At 36.6% G+C, this 26,070-nt stretch overlaps 1 protein-coding gene across 4 annotated transcripts in view; it reads right to left on the bottom strand.

Moving 5' to 3' along the window:
- Positions 1–8,201: 8,201 nt before the first annotated feature.
- Positions 8,202–26,070, bottom strand: part of LOC101682836 (cytohesin 1 interacting protein) — a 79,934-nt gene continuing 62,065 nt past the window's right edge. For all 4 annotated transcript variants that reach the window (XM_013051948.2, XM_013051947.2, XM_004743892.3 and 1 more), the window contains 2 exons: positions 12,567–12,633; positions 8,202–9,955 (listed from right to left, as the gene is read on the bottom strand). In XM_013051948.2, coding sequence (XP_012907402.1) covers positions 9,498–9,955; positions 12,567–12,633 — 525 coding nt within the window. In that variant the 3' untranslated portion in view covers positions 8,202–9,497. The remainder of the gene's footprint in view (positions 9,956–12,566; positions 12,634–26,070) is intronic.

Genomic DNA, 26,070 nt, shown 5'->3' with positions numbered 1-26,070 from the left:
CTGGGGAGCCTGGGTGGCTCAGTGGGTTAAAGCCTCTGCCTTTGGCTCAGGTCATGATCCCAGGGTCCTGGGATCGAGCCCTGCATCGGGCTCTTTGCTCAGCAGGAAGCCTGCTTCCTCCTCTCTCTCTCTCTGCCTGCCTCTCTGCCTACTTGTGATCTCTGTCTGTCAAATAAATAAATAAAATATTTTAAAAAAATAATTCTCTCTTTCCTATCTGTAACCTGTTTTTAATCCTTTTGCTCTTTTTATCTTTCACTCTTTACATTAAGGTAATTACCTAGATCTTTTAGTTAACAGATTGTCCGTATTTATGTTGTATGTGCAGCTCCTTCCTCCCATCCAGAGGACTTAATTTCAATGACAACGTTTTTAGAATAAAAATGTGTTTACATTTATTTAAATCTTACCAGTTAATCTTGATATTTTAAAAATTCCACTATGGGTGGCGCCTGGGTGGCTCAGTGGGTTAAGCCGCTGCCTTCGGCTCAGGTCATGATCTCAGGGCCCTGGGATCAAGTCCCGCATCGGGCTCTCTGCTCAGCAGGGATCCTGCTTCCTCCTTCTTCCTTCTCTCTGCCTGCCTCTCTGCCTACTTGTGATCTCTCTCTGTCAAATAAATAAATAAAATCTTTAAAAAAAAAAAAATTCCACTATGGTTTCTACTCCCTCCTTTTATTCTCTTTAATTAAATTCCATGTACTTTTTTTTTTTTTTAAAGATTTACTTATTTATTTTAGAGAAAGAATGAGCAGGTGTGTGTAGGTGAGCAGCACGGGGAGGGACAGAGATCTCCAGCAGACTCCCCACTCAGTGTCGAGCCTGAGGTTGGGCTCATTACCACAACCCTAAGATCAAAACCTGAGCTGCAACCAACAGTCAGAAGCTCAACCACCTAAACCACCCTGTGCCACCCACACACATACTTATTTTTAATAAAATTTATTATTTGAACAATTTTGGATTTACACAAAAATTCTGGAGATACTGCAGAGTTCCCATATACCCTGTATCCAGTTTCCCCTATAACCATCATCTTACGTTATTAAGGTACATTGGCTACAGTTAATGAATCAATATGGATACATTCTTACTAAATGAAGTCCATACTCTATTCAGAATTTCCTTTTACTTATTGTCCTTTTCTTGTTCCAGGGCGCCACACATGATAGCCCATTACATTTAGTCATCATGCACAGTTTGACTTGTCTTGGCTATGACAGCTTCTTAGACTTTAGTTGTTCTCTAAGACCTTGATCATGTTGAGAAGTATCAGTTCGCGTTTTGAAAAATGTCTTTTTTTTTTTTAAGATTTTATTTATTCATTTAACAGAGATCACAACAGGCAGAGAGGCAGGCAGGATTGGGGGGAGCAGGCTCTCCGCCAAGGAGAGAGCCTGACGCCAGACCCAATCCCAGGACCCCAAGACCATGACCAGAGCCGAAGGCAGAGGCCCAACCCACTGAGCCACCAAGGCACCCCTGAAAAATGTCTTTTAACTAGGATTTGTCTGATGTTTTTCTTATTAGACTCAGGCTATGGATTTGAGGTAGAAGACCACAAATATGTAGCCCTTCTCACTACATCATATCTCAAGCATACATAAACTGTCACTTTTGATATTGATCTTGATCACCTGACTCTGTTTGTCTCATATCTCTGCTGTAGAGTTACTTTTTTTCTTCCCTTTCTATGCAGTACTCTTTGGAAGGAAGTGACCATGTTTAAGGAGTGAGCTGTTATGCTCTAGCTCCTTGAGAGTGGGATATCTTACATAAGTTCCTTGAAATTCTTCTGCATGGAAGATTTGTCTCTCCACTCTATTTATTATTTATTTTATCATAAATACTATGTAATAAATAAATATAGTAAATATTCATCTATTTATATCAATATGGACCCATCCATGAATATTTACTTTATATCCTTGGCTACAGTAGAAGAGGCTGCTTTTTTAATTAGTTTGTTGCACAGACTTCCAAATTTGGCCATTGATTGGAGTCTTATTCAATTGATTTCTCTCCCTTTGATATATCTCTCTTATTGTGAGGTTTTGTTTTATATTTTAAATACTTTAAATATTAATATTTAAAATAAAAATACTTAAATACTTCCTTAAATTCTGGCACTGTAAAATAATCCGGGTTCTTATATATTTCCTGCCCCAGTCCTAGAATCAATCATTTACCCAAGGAATCTTGGTTTCTTTTATTGGAAACAGTGTTAGATATCAAGATGTACTATGTGCTAGTTAACTGAACACAATTTAAAAAAAAAAAAAGAAGGAACCAAGATCTTGATAGTAAGTTTGCTCATTCCTTCTATGTTTTTTCTGCTGACAGCAAATTAGTATGTATATTAACCCTTGTATATAACATATCTATAAATATTTTTCTATGTAACCATCTGTATCTATATTAAGCTAATATTGAGTCATATTGATGTCCCTATCTCTAATAACCCAATTCTGCATGGATCATCCTAGCCTCTTCCTTTACTTACCTGTAAACCACTGTTCCAACAGAAAATACCCTGGCTTCTATCATCAGTCAGTCATTTATCAGTTGTTCAATTCCAATATATATGCACAGCGGTATCGATGGTTAACAGCCACCTCCATGGGAAACAATATTTTCAACTGGATGAAAATGTTTATGTATGGTTTCTTTTGCCTTTAAGTTAGAGACTCAAATCATTTCCAAAGTCCTTCTATTATCTTAAGTAGGTTTTTTCATACATTAGTTGTACATTCAGAGTGTCTTGTCCCATTCTGCTTTCAATCCAGGCGTAAACAGTAGTTTTCTAACAGTTCTGAAGGCTGCTTCCAGATCTAGTACAAGATTAAGGTTCCATGGTGTTTGGTTTCTGAGGAGATCTCTCTTCTGGCTTGCAGATGGCTGCTTTGTCCTCAAATGGCCATTCCTACCTGAACCCTGCATGGTTCTCTCACAGTTCTCCAGAACTGTGAGAAAATAAGTTTCTCTTATTTAATCTGCTCAGTGTGTAGTATTTTATCGCAGTAGACTAAGTAGACTTAAGCAACTCTATAAAACTCACCAGGGTTTCATCTATTCAACTTTCTCCATCCTACCCTATCCTACCCCCAGACCCCAGGAAACCACTGATTTATTTACTATTAAGTATGACCTCTTCCAGAATGTCATGTAAATGGAATCATATAATAATAAACCTTTCCAAATAGTTTCTTTAACTTACCAACATGCATTTAAGATTTATCATGTCTTTTCCTGTCTTGATAGATCATTTTTTTTAGACCTGATCATATTCCATTATATGGACATACCACAGTTTATCCATTAACCTATTGGAGGATATGTCAGTTGCTTCCAATTTTGGGTGATTATGAATAAAGCTGCTACAAACATCTGTGTGTGGGTTTTTGTGTGAACATAAGTTTTCAATCAGTTGGGTTAATACCTAGGAGCACAATTGCTGAACCATATGGTAAAGCTATCTTCAGATCTTCAGCTTTGTAAAAAAAAAAAAAGGAAGAAAGAAAGGAAAAATGCCAAACTCTCTTCCAAAGTAGCTATACTATTTTGCATTCCTACCAGCAATGCAAAAGCATTTCTGTTGCTCCACGTCCTTGCTAATGAATTGGCATTGTTAGTTTTTTGGATTTCAGTCATTCTAACAGCCATATAATGGTATCTCATTGTTGTTTTAATTTTCAAATCCCAAATGACAAATGATACTGTATTCTTTCAATGCATTTATTTGTCATCTATGTATTATCTTTGGAGATGTGTCTGTTCAGATGTTTGAACATGTTTTAATTACATTGCTTGTGTTCTTAGTTTTGAATTTTAAAAGTTCTTTTTATATTTTGCACACAAGTCCTTTTTCAAATATGTTTTTTGCAAACATTTTCTCTCAGTCTATGTCTTTTCTTTTGGTTTTCCTTACAGTATCTTTCCCAAAGCAGAAGTTTTTTGATTCTAATAAAGTACAATATATCAACATTTTCTTTCATAAATCATCCTTTTATTGTACCTAAAATTCATCACAAAACCCAATATTTAATAACCAAACTGATTTTGATTTTCCCTATGTTATCTTGTAGAAGTTTTTTACTTTTATGTTTTATATAGAGGTCTATAATTTATGAAATATATGAAATGTGTAAGGTCGTGCATATGGATGTCCAATTATTCAAGAGCCATTTGTTGAAAACTATTCTTTCTCCATTTAACTGCCTTTACTCCTTTGTCTAAGGTCAGTGGTTATATATGTATGGGTCAATTTCTGGGCACTCTATTCTGTTCTGCTGATCTATATGCTGTTCTTTTGCCAATACCATGCTGTTTTAATTATTGCAGATTTATAGAAAGTCTAGAAGTTGAGTATTGTAATTCCTCCAACTTTCTCCTCCTCCTCTTTTTCTTACTCCTCCTCATTTTCCTTCTTCTTCCTCACTTTGGCTATTCTGTCTTTTGCCTTTCCATATAAACTTTAGAACCAGTTTGTCAAGTCCTATGAAACAGTTTACTAGAATGTTGATTGGGATTCATTAAATCTATAGATTAAGTTAAGAAGAAGTCACATCTTAACACTATTAAGTCTTCTAATCCATGAACACAGAATATCTCTCTACTTATTTATATTTTCTTAGACAGAGTTTTTGAGTTTTTCACACACAAATACTATATGTATTTTGTCAGGTTTATATTTAAGTATTTCATTTAGGAGGTACTATTGGAAAGTTACTGTTTATTTTCAAACACCAGTTCTTTATTGCCTGTGTAGTAACTTGTATTCTATGACCTTGCTATACTCACTTATTACTTCCAGGATTTTTTATTTGTTTATTATTCATCATTTTCCAGATAGACAATCGTGTCATCAGCAAACAAAAGTTTAGTTTCTTCCTTCTCACTTTGTATGCCTTTTGTTTCCTTTCCTTGAGTTAGTACACTGGCTAAAACTTTCAGCACCATGGGAAATAAAAGTGGTAAGAGGATATCCTGGGTTTGTACTCAATCTCAGGGGAAAAACAGCCAGTTTCTCACCATTATGATATTTACATATGTTCTTTATTGAATTGCATATGTTCTTTGCTTATGTTCTTTATTTGCCCTCTATTCCTAGGAAATATATGTCTATATTCTTTCAAACTTTATTTTCAAAGCTTTACTTTTTCTAGTTCTGATAATTCTGGTATTTGCATTACCTCCTGATTTTTGTTCATGGTTGATTATTTCCTTTTGTGCTTTGTAGTTTTGATTATGAGAATTTTGTTTTTCCATAGAATTCCTGTCCTGTGCTCATAAAGATGTACCCGTATAGAGGTGATAAATTTCATCATGCCAATCACTGATTCACTTAAATACACTCAAATTCCCTGAGAAGAATTTTAAGACAAGTAACTAGCTCACACTTTAATATTCTTTTAAAATTTCCTATCATTTCATGCACTTGAGGAACAAAGTCAGGAGATCAGAAACAGACCTACCTGGGTTCAGTTTCCTACTCAGCATTTTGGCTAGTTATACAATCTTGGCCAGGTTCTTTAATTTCAGAGATCTTACTACTTTTCTATTAAAAATTATAACATTTTTATATTTGCTTTATATTTGCTCAAAGGAGTTTAGAAAAGACTAAGTATATTAAGTTTGTAAGCTCCTTGAATTATGTTGTGAACAGATCCTAAGTTACCTCCTTGATCCCTACCTCTTCATGTTCACGTCTTGCATAATCCCTGCTCCTTGAGTGTGGTCAGATCCTATGACTTGTGTTTAACGAACATAACATGACATGGTTGGTAGGATGGTACTTATGTAAATATATTCTGCTATACGGCAAAGATGAGAAGATGTCACTCCTGTGGTTACATTGCATTATTTAAGACTATCTTGTCTGCAGTTTCTCTTTCCACTGCTAGCTTTTACTAAACAAGCTGCCATGAATCCGATGGCACAAAGAAATGATTCTGACAACCTGAGAGAGCTCCCTAGTGTATCATTCCCCAGTCAAGCCTCTAGGAGACCCTGAGCAGACTGAGCTAAAATTTGCCCAGACACATGATCCACAAAGAAACTTTGAGGTAATAAATGTGTTTTAAACCTCTAAGTATGTAGCAATTTGTTAAACATCAGAAAGTTAATACAAATGCAAACCCTCAATTAAGTAGGTCATGCCTTTTAAAAACCTCAAAGAGGTAAGTATGAAGACATTGTCCTAGATTTTTAAAAAATCTGCCTTGAAAACAATCATCTCATTTAAGGTAGGTAAGTAAAGAGATAGAGACTGAGAGATAGAGAGATGGGGCAAGGGACAGAAAGGGAGAGAAGAATGTTCTGACACTGAAAAATAGTATTCTTTATTTCAGGAAGGTATTGACATTTTTCACTGCCCATATTTCTGTAAGGAAATGTATTAAAAGTACCAATAATTTTGTGATCTGAAGGGTTCAATACAGTTTTTATGTATTATTTACTATGCTTAGATTATACACATCTATAAATACTTATACTATATGATCAACACACACAAACTGTGCCCGTTTGATTTCTTTAGTTCAAAGTTGATTTTTAACACTGTTTACATGCAACTAAGATATAAAAGTACTATAAAATGGAAAGTGATAAATTAAAGATCATTTTAAAAAATAGAGTACCAACCTGTTTGACATGGGGGGTGATGTGATGTTCCTTTAGCCACAGGGCATTCTCAATATGTTTGATTCGAATTTAGTTTATCAATGCCATACTACAAAAATGCATTTTCATGACCAATTGTCAATTAATGAAATCCACCAATACCACATATTTAACAATTTCAGGTAAGCAAAACCCAAACACTTCACTTTTCAATTCTTTTCCCAGTAAGTTACATCAAAGTGAGTCATTGTGCACCAGAAGATTAGAGAAATGAAATCTTCTAAAGTCCCGCCAAGGTCAGATACTCTGAAAAGCTATGCTGTGAGAAATTTACCCACATTTCCACTAAAAAATAGCTAGTTTTCTTATAACTTGTGAACACACAAAGCATGACATACCCTTCCTTCCTGTACTTTGGTTAAAAACTGCTTTTCTTTTTTTTCCAGAACATCTCAAACTCTTGACTCTAGTTCTTCTTAGTTTTAGTTCTAGTTCTTTGCTCTGTCCCTTCCCTGAACCTTTTCGGGTTTGGTATTTACCGTAAGGAGGAAGAATTACACTATATTTAACACTTAAAACCATGAGGAAAGCAAATAACCCATAATCTGCTTTCCCAGATGACTTGTGCAAGTTCTCAAAACACTGATGTGTTGTGCAAGTATTTAAAGTCATCTTTCCCCAAATAAACAAGATTCTTTCTTTCCCCTGGATTTGGCAAAACGGGATTAACAAGATATGCTGCATTCATGGAAGCAGATCTTTAACATGATAATTCTAGTCTACAGTGGGAAACAAGCAGTATCAGTCCAACCACAACTTGGACTTGCAAGACTTTGTTGCAATACATAAATGTATTGTTAACCATGAAGTTATTAATGAGCCTTTATTTGAAAACTTGCTTGTGGAGGCCAAGAGAAAGAGTCATTCTAAAAGTCTGTTTGTTCTCTTATTTACCAAAGACAATCTTTATCCATGCAGTATCTACAATTGTATGCTCTAAGTATTCCATGAGGGGCAGGGGCTGGGAGGAAGTCCTGTGGAGATGACCACACAGAACCAGTAAAAGAGTAAACAGTATCTAGATAGACTGAGACTAGACCAGAGCCCAAAAGAACTGGCTTTCAATTTCAGTCCTGCCACTGGCCATGGGAACTTCTCTGAATTCCTCCTCCTTATCTGTAGGGCTAACACCTGTCTAACAGAGTTGTTTCAGGGATCACATGGAAATCGTCTTTAACTTACTAGGTATTCAGTAAATTGTGGACAGCATTGTTATTTTTCCTGCAAAACAATGCACCCTGCTTTTCATATGAATGATTCCCTGGCTGAGCCCACTGGATAACTCAGAGTTCAAATAATTAATAGAAAGTAGGGTCTTTTTTTTTTTTTTTAAAGATTTTATCTATTTATTTAACAGAGAGATGGATCACAAGTAGGCAGAGAGGCAGGCAGAGAGAGGGGGGAAGCAGGCTTCCCACTGAGCAGAGAGCCCAATGTGGGGCTCGTTCCCAGGACCCTGAGTCAAAGGCAGAGGCTTACCCCACTGAGCCACCCAGGCGCCCCTAGAAAGTAGGTTCCAATTAGAAATCTTTTTATATTTTATTTAATATTCATTTCTTACCCTACAAGCTTCCTTACTTTCCCATTTCTTTCTTAAAATGACTCATTCTTTACTCAATTTATTTAAGTATGGTTACATTCAAAGTCACTTATCAAATGTCTCTATTTCTCCCAAACACACACACACACACACACACACACACACAGCTTTAAATCAATAAGGACTATTTATTACATTGTTGGCATTATCTACTATAGAATATAGAGTAGTCATGAATATGGCCAGAATGTAGAGCAGTCACGAGCTGCTGTATCACCAGAACAGAGAAATCATGGACTTGAATGGGTCCTGAATAAAAATGTGATTGAAAGCCTGAAGTGATACCAACATAACCAATGGACAAAAGCGTGCCAAGGCAATAACTGTTTGGAATATATAATATAAGGTGAGGAATAATGTGAAAAAATCTACAGGAGGAAAATCCATTTCCTGGCTCTAATTTTTCAAACTACAGACATTAAAAAAAAAAAAATACAAAGCTATATGCAGGATCTTGAGAATTCTAGACTCTCCATCAACGTTTAGGCAGAACAAAAATTAAATCGAGTAAGAATGACATTCTTACCCATTTTGTCTAGGCTGTCTATCTAAAAGCCCTTATCATAATCTGCTCAGTACCCATCTTAGACAACACGTTCCCATGGATCCCAAACCTTCATATTGAATCTTACACTTCCTGCTCTTTTTGTATCTTATACCTCCTGCTTTATTGTTGCTGTGGATGTGAAAAAAAGCTAATGATCCTCTGGTTTACGATCCTTCACAGATGTAAACAGAAACATTCAAAATGATCTATTGTTAAGCCTCCCTGGAGGCTACTGATCTTAAAGAAAGTTTTATGACCTACAATGAACGTATGGAAGGTAATCCAAATAATTATATTCCTTCACTCTTTTATTTACACTTGACTCTGAAAAGTTCTCAATTTTCCACATAATCTAGAAAATCAATATTTACCCTTGCCTTCTCAGGAAACATTAGAATGAGCAGGAATGTCCATTAATTTGTTATATTTTCCAGTTTATTACTCAATTCCCTTACTTTCTGTTTATAACCTGAGATTTTCTGGTTAAAAAAAAAAAATTTAAGAAACAAAACTTATGGTACAAAAATTTAAATAAAGGTCACATCATCCTAGTATGGTGTTTCAGTTTTGCAATCCATCTGCAATTTTCCACCAGGCTGAGTGGATTTAGTCTAAACAAGTCTAAAGATATTTATGAAATAAGCTACTATGAAAGGTCAAGACAAGCCATCAAAAGCGACTCTCTTCCTCTTCCACTGCACGGTGAAGGCCAGGGATGAATTTTAAGAGTTGTTTCCGGACACTTCCCCTTCTGTTTTTCCGGGGCAGGGTCCCAAACATGTTTGAGAAGTTGCCCTCCCACAAGGGTGACATGGACCCACTGCTGGCAGAACTAAAACTTCGGTCCCTCCTGGAAACAGACCTCTTCAGGAAATCGTCCCCATCCTTGGGGACAAAGCACTCATCATCTGTGCTTGTCTGTCGACTGAAGCCTCCCTTGCTTGAATCCTCAGACACACACGTCTGGTAGCCGTCCTCGCTGTCCACTGTCATGGAGCTCAGACAGCTGCTCTCACTGGATAGTCGATTCCGATCCAGGAGGGTTGAGCCTGACCCCGGCAGCATTCCAAACAAAACCGACTCATCTATGTCCGTGTTTTCAAAACTTGGGCAGTTACCTTTGTCACCTAGAATGCAGAAAACAAAAGACTTCTGTGGAATGGATAGGAGAATCACTCCCTACCAGCAAATACACCAATATTTCTCTTGAAAGGGTGCAAGAAAGAGTAAAGGTGAAAAATATTTTTCACTGAGCTTCACCTGTATGAGTAAGTGACTCTTTATGAGGCCACTCAATGAACCTTAGAGTGGGGTTTCCCAAACCATTGTTCATGGACTAGCTTTCATGTGAAAGGGTTCCACAGTCACAGAATCAGTCATGCTGAATTAAATAAATGTAAATAGATTCTTCACATAAGAACAGTCATCTCCTCTGATAGTGTGCCAGTGTGACTTGTCAACCTCCAAAAGTATCATTTCTTAAATGGAAGTGATCCTGCAACCTTTCACTAAAGTCCTCACAGAAATGGCATTCTGAAGACTGTACTGGGAAAAATATAAAAAATATAATATACTTAAGGGAATGCCATCTTATAAACTTCCTCCATTAAGTTCTTCTGATTTTCAGTTACTGAAATTTTTAAATAATTCTATGATTATCATAACATCACTTGAAGTATATGGGAAACACAGTTATAAAACCTGCACCTGTATGCTGATTTATAGAGAACTCAAAGGTGTTTACAATAGAGAGGATATCTTCCAATCTCAATATTCCATGTTTCTTCCTAGAATACTTTAATACTGAAATGCTCTGGAATGGTACAGTACCCAGAAAACAGCCCTGTCTTCAAATAAGTAGCAATTTATCTATAGAAGTTGACTTTTATCTGCTTAGCTGAATTTTTTTTTTTTTTTTTTGTCCAATCAACCTTTCATAACCTGTATCTGGGCTTTCCAAACTCAAATTTTAATCGCACCACCAACATCCTGTCCCTACCTCCACTTGCTTGGGCACTATCTGAGCTGGCTGGTTTGCTACTTAAAGGAAGTGGATTATTTGTTATACCACCCTGAGAACAACATAGTTAGAAGGTAACTCTACTTCAGGAAAAGTAATAGAACATTGCAAACTCAGAAATGGTTATACTTTGTGCTGATTATTTCTCTACTGTTGCTCTCCTTTGTCCTTGATTAGCAATACGAAAAGAGACTGATTTTCCACTTAATCTGCAAGGTTGAATACAGCCAGCTCTGCACTGACTGGCCAGAATGCTTTTCTTTTTTACTAATAAAACCTACCTTACTTCAATGGGTAATGAGTTGATGAATTGCTTTTGATCAGAAAGCAATTGAGAATCTCAAGCCCTGTATATTTATTCTAGAAAAAGTAAACTACAGAAATCCTTCAATTTCTCAAAAAAAAAAAAAATGTATACAACAATGGCTTTAATGAGGAGTCATTCCCCTTAATCTTGAACTAAAGACCTTCTCTATACAAGCTATTCCTATAGAACCCCAGGACTACCTATACATTTTAGGCCAAACCCCATCGCCACTCCAGAATGTTCGAGAAGTGGGGGCAAAGTTTTCCCAAACACCCTCAAGTCTACAAAAATCCAGGAGTAGCTGGATTTTATACCTCTATCCTGCTAGGAAGTTTCAGATCCCCCCAAAAATCTACTAATAATTTTTTAGCATATTAATTTTAAAACATACCAAAGAGAAGTAACTTACATAGAAGTTTCATTTAAAAAACAAAATTTCTACACAAACCTCTAAGCCATACATTAGTGCCTAATTATGAATTAAATATATCTTTTTTTCCTGTAAATAAATTATTACTTGAAACAAACATTCTAGGTTATAAATAAAGACTTTAGCTCAGTGGTATCTTGAGAAGGTAGAACCTACATTTCACACCCACATAGCTAGTGGTTTCAGTGAATTATTTGTACAAAAAAGTTCATTCCTCAGGTAACACCAGTCACATAGCAAATGTCAGATCAACAAAATTTTATTTTATTTTTTTAAGCAGGCTCCATTCCCAGTATGGAGCCTGATGCAGGGCTCCAGCTTACGACCCTGAGATCAAGACCAGAGCCGAGATCAGGAGTCCAACACTCAACCGACTGACTGACCCAGATGCTCCCAAATCAACAACATCTGAATTCAACCTTTCCCTTCAGAATTCACACAGTGGCAAGAGCCATGCCTTTACTGTGAGAATGATCATTGGTATTTCTGATGGGTTTACAGGCCAAGAAGAAGCATTTCTCTGCATTCACATAACTTGTATAATATGAACAAATGATAGGAGCTCTACCCAAGAAGCATGCTACCATTCCAGCCTCAATAATTTCTGAGAACTACACAAGCCACACACATTCTCAGAAATTTAATTCATCTACAGCAGTAGTAGGAAAACCAGGCTGTCATTCCTACCGCTCTTCTAAAATCCCAGGTACCTCTTGCACATATGTGCATATATACAAGTGTGTACAAGTTTTTGTGTGCATATGTGTTATATGTATGGAGGAGGGGATGTGACTTGACCTACTCATCCTCCAAAAACATAGGTCACTCCAAAGGTCAGGCCAAAAAACACAGTCTAGATCCATTCTTGATCCATGCTAGACAATTTTTTCCTATAATCATGATAATCTTGCAATAACTTAGAGGCAGAAATACCAAAAAGATGAATGTTAGTGTGGTTTCTGAACAGGAAATTACATTTACCATGAAGCAGACGCTGTTCCTGTAACTGCAGAGATCTGAACTCCACCCATTTTTTCTTCAAGGTTTGCTGATAAAAAAGAAAAAAAAAGTGTTAATAACTGGGAATTCCCATTGAAGATAACAATTTACTTCTAGATGATGAGATTTATCATAATTTTTTTTTCTTTCTTTCTAACACTAACAACTCCTCCCATTCATTGGAAGATTATTTTCTACATAAAAGGGAGATACTGGGAATACTGCTTTCTCAGGAAATAATCTAGTAGCATCAAGTTAAAATACTAACATTGTTTCAATAGAAACAACAGACAAGAGAAACCATGACATTTATTTATTTGTATATTTTTAAAAATATTAGAGAACCAGATTGTTTGGATTTGTGTCCATTTACTAACTGTTGAGGCAAGGATCTACTCTCCAGGCTTCCCTCCCTCCTCCATATATAAGATGAAAGCAATAACAGAACCAAAACCCTGGGACTGTCCTGAGAATTCGGAGAGTTAGTAGATGTAAATGTTCAGAACAGTGACTAGAGCTTAGTAAATTGTTCAGCAAATATTATCATACTGTAAGCCTGGGGCATTAAAGCTCTGTTTATTGCTACACACCTATGTATTTTTCACAGCAAAAAGGGGAAGCCAGCCTGTCTGAAAGGCTTCCTTAGTAGGCTAAACTTAGAACACTGATAAGCACTGTGACTTCTTAACTGCTTCCTTCCTCCGCTGCCCAGCACATGCGAGCAGTGGCCCAGGATGGTAATGAAGGGGCTGCTGTCACGGTCCAGACTGCTCACAAGGCCTGGCCCGGCCCATCAAAGGGGCTGAGGTGATGAGAGACAAAGCAACCAGGCAGAGGCCATCTGTCAAGGACACCTAGAGGCTCATTCTCCCTCCCACCTTTTGGCTTTTGCCCAGCCCCTTCCTTGCCAACTCAGATCCCCACAGCAAGCCCAGCAGGCAGGCACAGCTCAGCTTTGCCTATGGACACTTCATCACATGGAAAGATAGCCCATTGGCAACAAGTACTCCTTTGTAAAAAGCAGTCTGGGAAAGGTAGATGCAGGCTAAAAAGGAAAAGGGGGGATAAGTATATTTGGAAAGGGAAGACCGAAGGAAAAGCAAATCATACAATTTTAAGAATGTCATCAAATGCTTAAGGGAAGAATGGCTGGTTCCTCAGTTCCAGGGGCTGAACAATCACAAGGCAGGATTCTCCAAGCCTTGATCACAGTAACGTCTAGGATCAATCTTTACGGTTACCTATATAATCTGCAAGCACTAAACCAAAGTTGTAAGATGCCTGGCTTAGTTAATTGCTTGTTCTTTCTTCACTATAGCATAGTCAGTATGGCTATGAGACTGTTGGGCTCTCTGAGTCACAGCTCCTTTTATCTGTGCCAACTGTGGTCCTATGAAGGTCAGAGTTAAGGACCACAGAGAACAAACAGAACTAGCAAGGATCTAACCCCTTCCTTCTCTCTTAAAGGGGTCTTTCTCCTACAAGAGAATAGAGTCCAAGAGAAGAGCATAAAGATTGTTTGACAGTCAAAACTAAATATGGAGAAAGGAGGAAATTGTATTTTTGCACTAGCTATTCAGAAATACAAAGTCAGGCTTTGCCAGATAGCTATTTTTTTTGTGAAAATAAAGGTTTTTAAATATCTAATCTGTTGACTTGGCCCAGTCATCTAAGTACGTCATCACTTAAACCAAGAAAACACCAGTGTAAAGAGCAGATGTGCCAAAGTGACTAAGAGTTTTAGTCTCTATCTCAGCTTCCCCATTTTCCTCACAATCTGTTTCTGCTTGTTATTAACATTACATTTGTTATTTGGACAAATGAGACCTTTGACCATTAGAAGAAAAATTAAAGCATGTGGGAGATCTAACCATACCAGGCCCTATCACCTCATTATACTTAGCTCAGAGCTCAGAGCCTGGTATATAGCAACTGCTTAGTAAATATTGGTTGAATGAATATATCAAAGAATGGCTTCCTGAAATAAAACTCAACTATCACAGATGGATATTTTGAGTTGGATATATTTCCAATGTTTTCAATATACATGAGACATATAGCTACACATTTCCATCTTTATTACTTTTACACTGCTTTCGTGGATAACATGCTGTTTAATTTTCCTATCAGTCCTACAAAGTTCCAGATTAGAAAATAAAGGTGTGATGTAGGGCTATAAACTCAGTGAAAAGCAGAGCTAAATTGAAAAACAGCTCCTCTAGCTAGCACAGTGGATGTGCTGTTTTCATGTTAAACAACTGAGTCATAGGTTATAAGAAAGGGAATCCCTGAAAACATAGCTCAGAATGGACCCCCATTTCTAAAGAAGAGCTTGTGACCTCTGGAGTCTTTAAAAGATGAATTCATAATTACACAGGACACACAAACTAAATGTCATCTTGTGAAGGGGAAGCCAACTTGACCCTGGTTGCAGGTCAGATCCAGACATTTATGGTTCATGAGGTAAACTGGAAATCACATAATTTCAAGAATAGAAAAGGAAAACAAATGCAAGAAGATAGGCAAGGATGAACCCAAAGATCTGCCAGACCTGGAAAAACAAAAACAGGTAGCTAAGAATTTGGATCCTGCAGCAATCTATAATTTAAATGCACTTATTTATCAGGGCACAGGACAGAGACAAGTTTCCTGTTTGAACCTTGGCTAAGCTCTACTACCATGAAGGTGGGGTGAGAAAAACTGCTGCTGGTGGCCATGGCTCATGTAGAGCTCGTGTTTGGAAAGGCAGGAGTACATAAATGCAGCCTATGACTTCAGCCAAACAGCACACGAATCCTCTAGAAAGACAGGCTAGCTGCCAGATCTGGCTCTGGGTTGGGAGCCTTGAAAATGCAGGGTAGAGGCAACCCAAGTACAATATGGAGTAGAAGGCAAAGACCACGATGCATGGGAAATAAGCAATATGAATTCCAAATTGTATGAAAGACAACAAAGTTGATAGTCAGTACATAGATTACCTCAAAAAAAGAAACAAAGAAAGAAAGAAAGAAAACAGAACAGTGTCCAAAGAATACTTTAAAACAAAAATATTAATCCTTTGAGGAAGAAATGAGATTAATGTCAATCAGAACAAGAAACCTGAAACAAAGAAATAAAGCAAGAACAGATAGACATGAATGATCTGAAGTTAAAAAATGAATTAACTCTTAAAATTCATGGGAACAACTCATTCTATACAGAATAAAGACATTACTGAAGAACTCAACAAGAACATAAGAAAAAAGATAAAGTCATACAAAATATGAAAAAATGGTTAGGAAACAAAGAAAATAAATCAAAAGACTCTAAAAATATGCCTAACAAGAATTCCAGAAGATAATTCAAGGAATGGTGAGGAATATATATTCAAAGAGATCAAGCTGATAGTTTTCCAAAGCTGAAGAAATTCACAAGTCCTTGGATTGAAAAGGTACTGTAATTTCTAAGCAGTATAAATTTAGAAGTGAATCTAGACCTAATCACATTTCAGTGTATTTTTTAGATCAGTAAGACAAAAGAACATCTTAAAAGTAACCAGAAACAGGCAAAAGAATGCCACAAATTGAAATACCAGTTTTTGAAAAGATTCAAAAATAGAAAATCCTCTAGTTGGACTTAACCAAGGGGGGAAAAGAAGAGAGAGATAGAAGGCATAAAAAGAAAAACACAAGAATAGAATTTTTTTTTATTAACACATAAAATAAATTTGAAAATTTTAAAAAATTTAACAAAAATATTAATTCAATAAAACTGGCCCAAATAAAACAAAACAAAACAGAAAGCCTGAGATAGCTTATAATTAATAAAGAAACTGAAACAGTTTAGTATTCCCACCAAAAAGAACCCTAACCCCAGATGATTCAGATAGTTACAAGAATTCTACCAGAGAAGAAAAAGGGGAAGATTCTCTCCAGCTCATGTTAAGAGTCCAGTAACCATGATACATCCAAAACTAAAGAAAGATAGTTTGAGAAAAGAAAATTGCAGGCCATTCTACCTATAAAATAAAGTTACATTCAAAAATCCAAAAGAAAAGGGCGGAGTCAAGATGGCGGAGAAGTAGCAGGCTGAGACTACTTGAGCTAGCCGGAGATCTGCTAGATAGCTTATCTAAAGATTGCAAACACCTGAAAATCCATCAGCAGATCGAAGAGAAGAACAGCAATTCTGGAAATAGAAAAACAACCACTTTCTGAAAGGCAGGACCGGCAGAGAAGTGAATCCAAAGCGACGGGAAGATAGACCCCGGGGGAAGGGGCCGGCTTCCGGCAAGTGGCGGAGCAACAGCGCAAAAAATCAGGACTTTTAAAAGTCTGTTCCGCTGAGGGACATCGCTCCAGAGGCTAAACCGGGGCGAAGCCCACGCGGGGTCAGTGTGTATTTTCCTTACTCCTTCATATACTCTTATCTGGACAAAATGACAGGACGGAAAAATTCAACACAAAAAAAAGAACAAGAGGCAGTACCGAAGGTTAGGGACCTAATCAATACAGACATTGGTAATATGTCAGATATAGAGTTCAGAATGACAATTCTCAAGGTTCTAGCCGGGCTCGAAAAAGGCATGGAAGATATTAGAGAAACCCTCTCGAGAGATATAAAAGCCCTTTCTGGAGAAATAAAAGAACTAAAATCTAACCAAGTTGAAATAAAAAAAGCTATTAATGAGGTGCAATCAAAAACGGAGGCTCTCACTGCTAGGATAAATGAAGCAGAAGAAAGAATTAGTGATATAGAAGACCAAATGACAGAGAATAAAGAAGCTGAGCAAAAGAGGGACAAACAGCTACTGGACCACGAGGGGAGAATTCGAGAGGTAAGTGACACCATAAGACGAAACAACATTAGAATAATTGGGATTCCAGAAGAAGAAGAAAGAGAGAGGGGAGCAGAGGTATACTGGAGAGAATTATTGGGGAGAATTTCCCCAATATGGCAAAGGGAACAAGCATCAAAATTCAGGAGGTTCAGAGAACGACCCTCAAAATCAATAAGAATAGGCCCACACCCCGTCACCTAATAGTAAAATTTACAAGTCTCAGTGACAAAGAGAAAATCCTGAAAGCAGCCCGGGAAAAGAAGTCTGTAACATACAATGGTAAAAATATTAGATTGGCAGCTGACTTATCCACAGAGACCTGGCAGGCCAGAAAGAGCTGGCATGATATTTTCAGAGCACTAAACGAGAAAAACATGCAGCCAAGAATAATATAGCCAGCTAGGCTATCATTGAAAATAGAAGGAGAGATTAAAAGCTTCCAGGGCAAACAAAAACTGAAAGAATTTGCAAACACCAAACCAGCTCTACAGGAAATATTGAAAGGGGTCCTCTAAGCAAAGAGAGAGCCTACAAGTGGTAGATCAGAAAGGAACAGAGACCATATACAGTAACAGTGACCTTACAGGCAATACAATGGCACTAAATTCATATCTCTCAATAGTTACCCTGAATGTTAATGGGCTAAATGCCCCTGTCAAAAGACACAGGGTATCAGAATGGATAAAAAAACAAAACCCATCTATATGTTGCCTCCAAGAAACTCATTTTAAGCCCGAAGACACCTCCAGATTTAAAGTGAGGGGGTGGAAAAGAATTTACCATGCTAATGGACATCAGAAGAAAGCAGGAGTGGCAATCCTTATATCAGATCAATTAGATTTTAAGCCAAAGACTCTAATAAGAGATGAGGAAGGACACTATATCATACTCCAAGGGTCTGTCCAACAAGAAGATTTAACAATTTTAAATATCTATGCCCCCAACGTGGGAGCAGCCAACTATATAAACCAATTAATAACAAAATCAAAGAAACACATCAACAATAATACAATAATAGTAGGGGGCTTTAACACTCCCCTCAATGAAATGGACAGATCATCCAAGCAAAAGATCAGCAAGGAAATAAAGGCCTTAAACGACACACTGGACCAGATGGACATCACAGATATATTCAGAACATTTCATCCCAAAGCAACAGAATACACATTCTTCTCTAGTGCACATGGAACATTCTCCAGAATAGATCACATCCTCGGTCCTAAATCAGGACTCAATCGGTATCAAAAGATTGGGATCATTCCCTGCATATTTTCAGACCACAATGCTCTAAAGCTAGAAGTCAACCACAAAAGGAAGTTTGAAAAGAACCCAAATACATGGAGACTAAACAGCATCCTTCTAAAGAATGAATGGGTCAACCGGGAAATTAAAGAAGAATTGAAAAAAATCATGGAAACAAATGATAATGAAAATACAACGGTTCAAAATCTGTGGGACACAACAAAGGCAGTCCTGAGAGGAAAATACATAGCAGTACAAGCCTTTCTCAAGAAACAAGAAAGGTCTCAGGTACACAACCTAACCCTACACCTAAAAGAGCTGGAGAAAGAACAAGAAAGAAGCCCTAAGCCCAGCAGGAGAAGAGAAATCATAAAGATCAGAGCAGAAATCAATGAAATAGAAACCAAAAAGACAATAGAACAAATCAACGAAACTAGGAGCTGGTTCTTTGAAAGAATTAATAAAATTTATAAACCCCTGGCCAGACTTATCAAAAAAGAAAAGAAAAAGGACCCAAATAAATAAAATCATGAATGAAAGAGGAGAGATCACAACTAACACCAAAGAAATACAAACTATTATAAGAACATACTATGAGCAACTCTACGCCAAAAAAGTTGAAATCTGGAAGAAATGGATGCATTCCTAGAAACATATAAACTACCACAACTGAACCAGGAAGAAGTAGAAAGCCTGAACAGACCCATAACCAGTAAGGAGATTGAAACAGTCATTAAAAATCTCCAAACAAACAAAAGCCCAGGGCCAGATGGCTTCCCGGGGGAATTCTACCAAACATTTAAAGAAGAACTAATTCCTATTCTCCTGAAACTGTTCCAAAAAATAGAAATGGAAGGAAAACTTCCAAACTCATTTTATGAGGTCAGCATCACCTTGATCCCAAAACCAGACAAGGATCCCATCAAAAAAGAGAGCTATAGACCAATATCCTTGATGAACACATATGCGAAAATACTCAACAAAATACTAGCCAATAGGATTTAACAGTACATTAAAAGGATTATTCACCACGACCAAGTGGGATTTATTCCAGGGCTGCAAGGTTGGTTCAACATCCGCAAATCAGTCAATATGATAGAACACATCAATAAAAGAAAGAACAAGAACCATATGATACTCTCAATAGATGCTCAAAAAGCATTTGACAAAGTACAGCATCCCTTCCTGATCAAAACTCTTCAAAGTGTAGGGATAGAGGGCACATACCTCAGTATCATCAAAGCCATCTATGAAAAACCCACCGCAAATATCATTCTCAATGGAGAAAAACTGAAAGCTTTTCCGCTAAGGTCAGGAACACGGCAGGGATGTCCATTATCACCACTGCTATTCAACATAGTACTAGAGGTCCTAGCCTCAGCAATCAGACAACAAAAGGAAATTAAAGGCATCCAAATCGGCAAAGAAGATGTCAAATTATCACTCTTCGCAGATGATATGATACTATATGTGGAAAACCCAAAAGACTCCACTCCAAAACTGCTAGAACTTATACAGGAATTCAGTAAAGTGTCAGGATATAAAATCAATGCACAGAAATCAGTTGCATTTCTCTACACCAACAGCAAGACAGAAGAAAGAGAAATTAAGGAGTCAATCCCATTTACATTTGCACCCAAAACCATAAGATACCTAGGAATAAACCTAACCAAAGAGACACAGAATCTATACTCAGAAAACTATAAAGTACTCATGAAAGAAATTGAGGAAGACACAGAGAAATGGAAAAATGTTCCATGCTCCTGGATTGGAAGAGTAAATATTGTGAAAATGTCTATGCTACCTAAAGCAATCTACACATTTAATGCAATTCCTATCAAAGTACCATCCATATTTTTCAAAGAAATGGAACAAATAATTCTAAAATTTATATGGAACCAGAAAAGACCTCGAATAGCCAAAGGGATATTGAAAAAGAAAGCCAACGTTGGTGGCATCACAATTCCGGACTTCAAGCTCTTACAAAGCTGTCATCATCAAGACAGCATGGTACTGGCACAAAAACAGACACATAGATCAATGGAACAGAATAGAGAGCCCAGAAATAGACCCTCAACTCTACAGCCAACTAATCTTCGACAAAGCAGGAAAGAATGTCCAATGGAAAAAAGACAGCCTCTTCAATAAATGGTGCTGGGAAAATTGGACAGCCACATGCAGAAAAATGAAATTGGACCATTTCCTTACACCACACACAATAATAGACTCAAAATGGATGAAGGACCTCAATGTGCGAAAGGAATCCATCAAAATCCTTGAGGAGAACACAGGCAGCAACCTCTTCGACCTCAGCCGCAGCAACATCTTCCTAGGAACAACGCCAAAGGCAAGTTCCAGAAGCAAGGGCAAAAATGAACTATTGGATTTCATCAAGATCAAAAGCTTTTGCACAGCAAAGGAAACAGTTAACAAAATCAAAAGACAACTGACAGAATGGGAGAAGATATTTGCAAACGACATATCAGATAAAGGACTAGTGTCCAGAATCTATAAAGAACTTAGCAAACTCAACACCCAAAGAACAAATAATCCAATCAAGAAATGGGCAGAGGACATGAACAGACATTTCTGCAAAGAAGACATCCAGATGGCCAACAGACACATGAAAAAGTGCTCCATATCACTCGGCATCAGGGAAATACAAATCAAAACCACAATGAGATATCACCTCACACCAGTTAGAATGGCTAAAATAAACAAGTCAGGAAATGACAGATGCTGGCGAGGATGCGGAGAAAGGGGAACCCTCCTACACTGTTGGTGGGAATGCAAGCTGGTGCAGCCACTCTGGAAAACAGCATGGAGGTTCCTCAAAATGTTGAAAATAGAACTGCCCTATGACCCAGCAATTGCACTATTGGGTATTTACCCTAAAGATACAAACGTAGTGATTCAAAGGGGCACATGCACCCGAATGTTTATAGCAGCAATGTCCACAATAGCCAAACTATGGAAAGAACCTAGATGTCCATCAACAGATGAATGGATCAAGAAGATGTGGTATATATACACAATGGAATATTATGCAGCCATCAAAAGAAATGAAATCTTGCCATTTGCGACAACATGGATGGAACTAGAGCGTATCATGCTTAGTGAAATAAGTCAAGCAGAGAAAGACAACTATCATATGATCTCCCTGATATGAGGAAGTGGTGATGCAACATGGGGGCTTAAGTGGGTAGGAGAAGAATCAATGAAACAAGATGGGATTGGGAGGGAGACAAACCATAAGTGACTCTTAATCTCACAAAACAAACTGAGGGTTGCTGGGGGGAGGGGGTTTGGGAGAAGGGGGTGCATTTATGGACATTGGGGAGGGTATGTGCTTTGGTGAGTGCTGTGAAGTGTGTAAACCTGGCGATTCACAGACCTGTACCCCTGGGGATAAAAATATATGTTTATAAAAAATAAAAAAATAAAAAAAATTCCAAAAGAAAATATTAGCAAATCAAATATAATTATTAAAAACAAGTATAAATTATGATCAGTTTGAATTGTTCTAGAAATGCAAAGGTGGTTTTACATTAGAAAATCTTTAAATGTCATTCACCATATTGACAGATATTTTTAAAATAAATAAACAAGAATAACACATGCACAAAAAAGTGTCTGATAAAATTCAATACACAAACACTATAAAAACTACCAGGAAATTTAGTATGGATGAGAACATCTCAAATCTGAAAAGTATATTCATAGAGCTCATTCCTGATGGGAAAAAGTGGAAATTCCCTTTAAAATAAAAACAAAACAAGGATGCCTATAATTATAGTTTCTATTCATCACTGTTTTGTAAGCCCTACCCAGTGGAGTGAAGAGAGAGAATTTTATGTCATCCTTAACAGTTATTATCTTCACAGAAAACCCCAAATAATCTACAGATAATTTGTTAGAAATTATATAGTTTAGAAATAGTTTGAATCCTATAATTTGAATAACAGCATAAAATTGGTTTTACAAATCTATACATCAACCTCAATCAAAACTTTCATTGTTTTTATGAAGAAACTATAGTATGAACAAAAATCATGAGTAGAAAAGAATACATCTAGTGAGAAATGTATAGTATCTATTCGCATAAAAGTATAACACTTTATTGAAAGACATAAAAAATTAAAAATGGTTAAAATTATGAAAACTTTTCCTCTAAGATCAGGAAGAAGACAAGGATGTCCACTTTCACCACTTTTATTCAGCATAGTACTAGAATTTCTAGCCACAGCAGTCAGCCAAGAAAAAGAAATAGAAGGAATCCAAATTGATTAAGGAGAAAGTAAAACTGTCAATTTTTGTAGATGATGTGATACTATATATAGAAATCCATAAATAATACAACCAAAAACCTAATAGAACTAATAAATAAACTTAGTAAATTTGCAGGATACAAAATTAAAGTACAGAAATCTATTGCATTTCTATACACTAATAATGAAGTAGCAGAAAGAGAAATTAAGAAGACAATCACATTTATAAGTACGCCAAAAAATATAAAATATCTAGGAAAAACTTTAACCAAGGAGGTGAAAAGATCTGTACTCTGAGAAATATAAGACACTGATGAAAGAAACTGAAGACAATACAAACAAATGGAAAGATATACCATGCCCATGGTCTGGAAGGATTAATATTATTAAAATGTCCATACTACCCAAAGAAATTTACAGAGTCAATGTAATCCCTGTCAAAATCCAAGTAGTATTTTTTACAGAACTAGAGCAATAATCCTAAAATTTGTATGAAACCACAAAAGACCCCAAAAAGACAAAACAGTCTTGAGAAAGAACAATGAAACTGAAGGTGTCACAATCTCAGATTTCAAGACATACTGCAAAGCCAAAGTAATCAAAACAGTTTGGTACTGGCACAAAAATTGATACATAGATCAATGAATAGGGATAGAGGGCCCAGAAACAAACCCACACTTAATGGATAATCAATCTATGACAAAAGAGTTAATAATATATAATGAAGGAAAAACAGTCTTTTCATTAATTGGAAATACTGTGCAGCTACATGTCAAAGTATGAAACTGGACTGCTTTCTTACACCATACACAAAAATAAATTCAAAATAGATTAAAGACCTAAATGTGAGACATGAAACCATACAACTCCTAAAAGAAAACATAGCAGCAATCTCTTGGACATTGGTCTTAAAAACTATTTTGGGGTATGTCTCCTCAGGCAAGGAAAACAAAAGTAAAAATAAACTATGGGACTACAACAAAACTAAAAGTTTTGCACATCACTGAAGCAAAAAGGAACCTATGGAATGGGAGAAGATATGTGCAAATAATATATCCAATAAAGGATTAATATCCAAACTATATACCACTCAACATCAAAAACCCCACATAATCTCATTTAAAATGGGCAAAGAACCTAAATAGGCATTTTTCCAAAGAAGGCATACAAATGGCTAATAGATACATGAAAAGACATTCAACATCACTAATCATCAGGGAAATGTAAATCACAACCACAATAAGATATCACCTTATACCTGTCAGAATGGCTAGCATCAAAAACAAGAAATATCAAGTGTTGGCAAGAATGTGGAAAAAAAAATACTCATGCACTATTGGTGGGAATGCAAATTGATGCAGCCACTGTGGAAAACAGTATGGAGTCTCCTCAAAAAATTGGGCGCCTGGGTGGCTCAGTGGGTTAAGCCGCTGCCTTTGGCTCAGGTCATGATCTCAGGGTCCTGGGATCGAGTCCCGCATCAGGCTCTCTGCTCAGCAGGGAGCCTGCTTCCTCCTCTCTCTCTCTGCCTGCCTCTCAGTGTACTTGTAATTTCTCTCTGTCAAATAAATAAATAAAATATTAAAAAAAAATTAAAAATAGAAGTACCATATGATCTAATAATTTCACTACTGAGTTTTTATCCAAAGAAAACAGAAACACTTTTTTAAAAGGATATATGCACTCCTAAGTTTATTGTAGCACTTAAAAATATAACCAAGGTATATAAGCAACCTAAGTGTCCATCAGTACAGGAAGGGATAAAGATGTGGTATACATACACAATGGAATATTCCTCAACCATAAATAGGAATAAAATCTTGCCATTTGTGACAACAGGGATGGGCCTCCAGGGTATTATACTAAGTGAAATAAGTCAGAGAAAGACAAATGCCGTATGATTTCACTTTCATGTGGAATGCAAAAACAAAAAAACTACCCCCAGTTCAAACAAACAAAAAAGCAGAAACAGATTCATGAATAGAGAGAACTGGTGATTGCTGGAAGGGGAAGGTAGTGGGGGCATGGGAAAAAAAAAAAAAAAAGATGGTGAGATCGTCCATCACTAAGAAAACACAATACTATAGAGATGTTAAGTCTTCAAATTGAGCTAGCTATACAAAATGTAGTATCAATCAAAATTCCAAAATTTATTTATAGAACTTGATAATCTGATTCTAAAATTTATATAGATGATCAAAAGAATTAAGAATAACCTGGAGGGTTTGTTCAACCAGATACCAACATTTATTACAAAGGTATAATAACTGAGTTTAAGAGTGACAATGGATCAGAATATGGAGCCTATAACAAAATCCATGCATATATGAAACTTGCTTAAAAACAGAAACTTCTCTGCAAGTCATTTTGGAGGAAAAGAAGGACTAAAAGAAATGGTACTAGGAGAACTGAGTATTGATATGGAAATTAAAGAAAATCCTCTCATACCACACATACAAATCAATTTTGGACAAATCCAGGACTTAAGTGTAAAAAAGAAAACCCTAAAACTTTTGGAAGAAAATATAGAAAATGCAGATTACCTACAAAGGATAAACAATAAAAGCTCTTCCATAAGCAAAAATATCAAAGGCACAATACATTTAAAAGGCTAAGGAGGCAAAACATCAACTGAGAATTAAATCACCTAATAAAACTCTCCTTCAACATGAGCAGTGAAAGATTTGTTTGGATAAAGAAAGCCCTGCTTACCCTTCCTTGCAAGAAGTACTACAGCAAAAAAGAAAGTAAACCCAGAGGGAAAAAACAGAAAACAGCAAGCACTTCAATTCAATTCATTACCATATGTGTTCACTACAAGCTACTCAGAACAAAAATACATAGTTTTCCATTCTAAAAATTGATAAAATTCTCCAAAGTAAAGCAATAATAGGAAAGATGGGGCCTTAAGATGCACATTTAAATATGTTAATGTCCTTATGATGTTCTGGGCAAGGATGGGTATATTGAAAAATGTATACTTCATTTGAAAAAATTGGTAGCTACGAATTTTTAAATTTCAAGAGAAAAGACCGAAGGAGCAGAAATTGCCTAGAAACATGAAATGTGTTTTTTGTAGAATGCTTTATTCCATGAAATGTAGACCTATTGCTCAGTTATGTTTTAAATAACACCACCAGTTTATTTTGTACATTTC

Source organism: Mustela putorius, unplaced genomic scaffold (genome assembly GCF_011764305.1).
Source record: "Mustela putorius furo isolate JIRA1106 unplaced genomic scaffold, ASM1176430v1.1 tig00003869_pilon_pilon_pilon, whole genome shotgun sequence".
In the NCBI taxonomy this organism is placed as follows: domain Eukaryota; kingdom Metazoa; phylum Chordata; class Mammalia; order Carnivora; family Mustelidae; genus Mustela; species Mustela putorius.
Note: the sequence above shows the minus strand (reverse complement) of the source record. Positions and strands in the feature narration are given on the sequence as shown.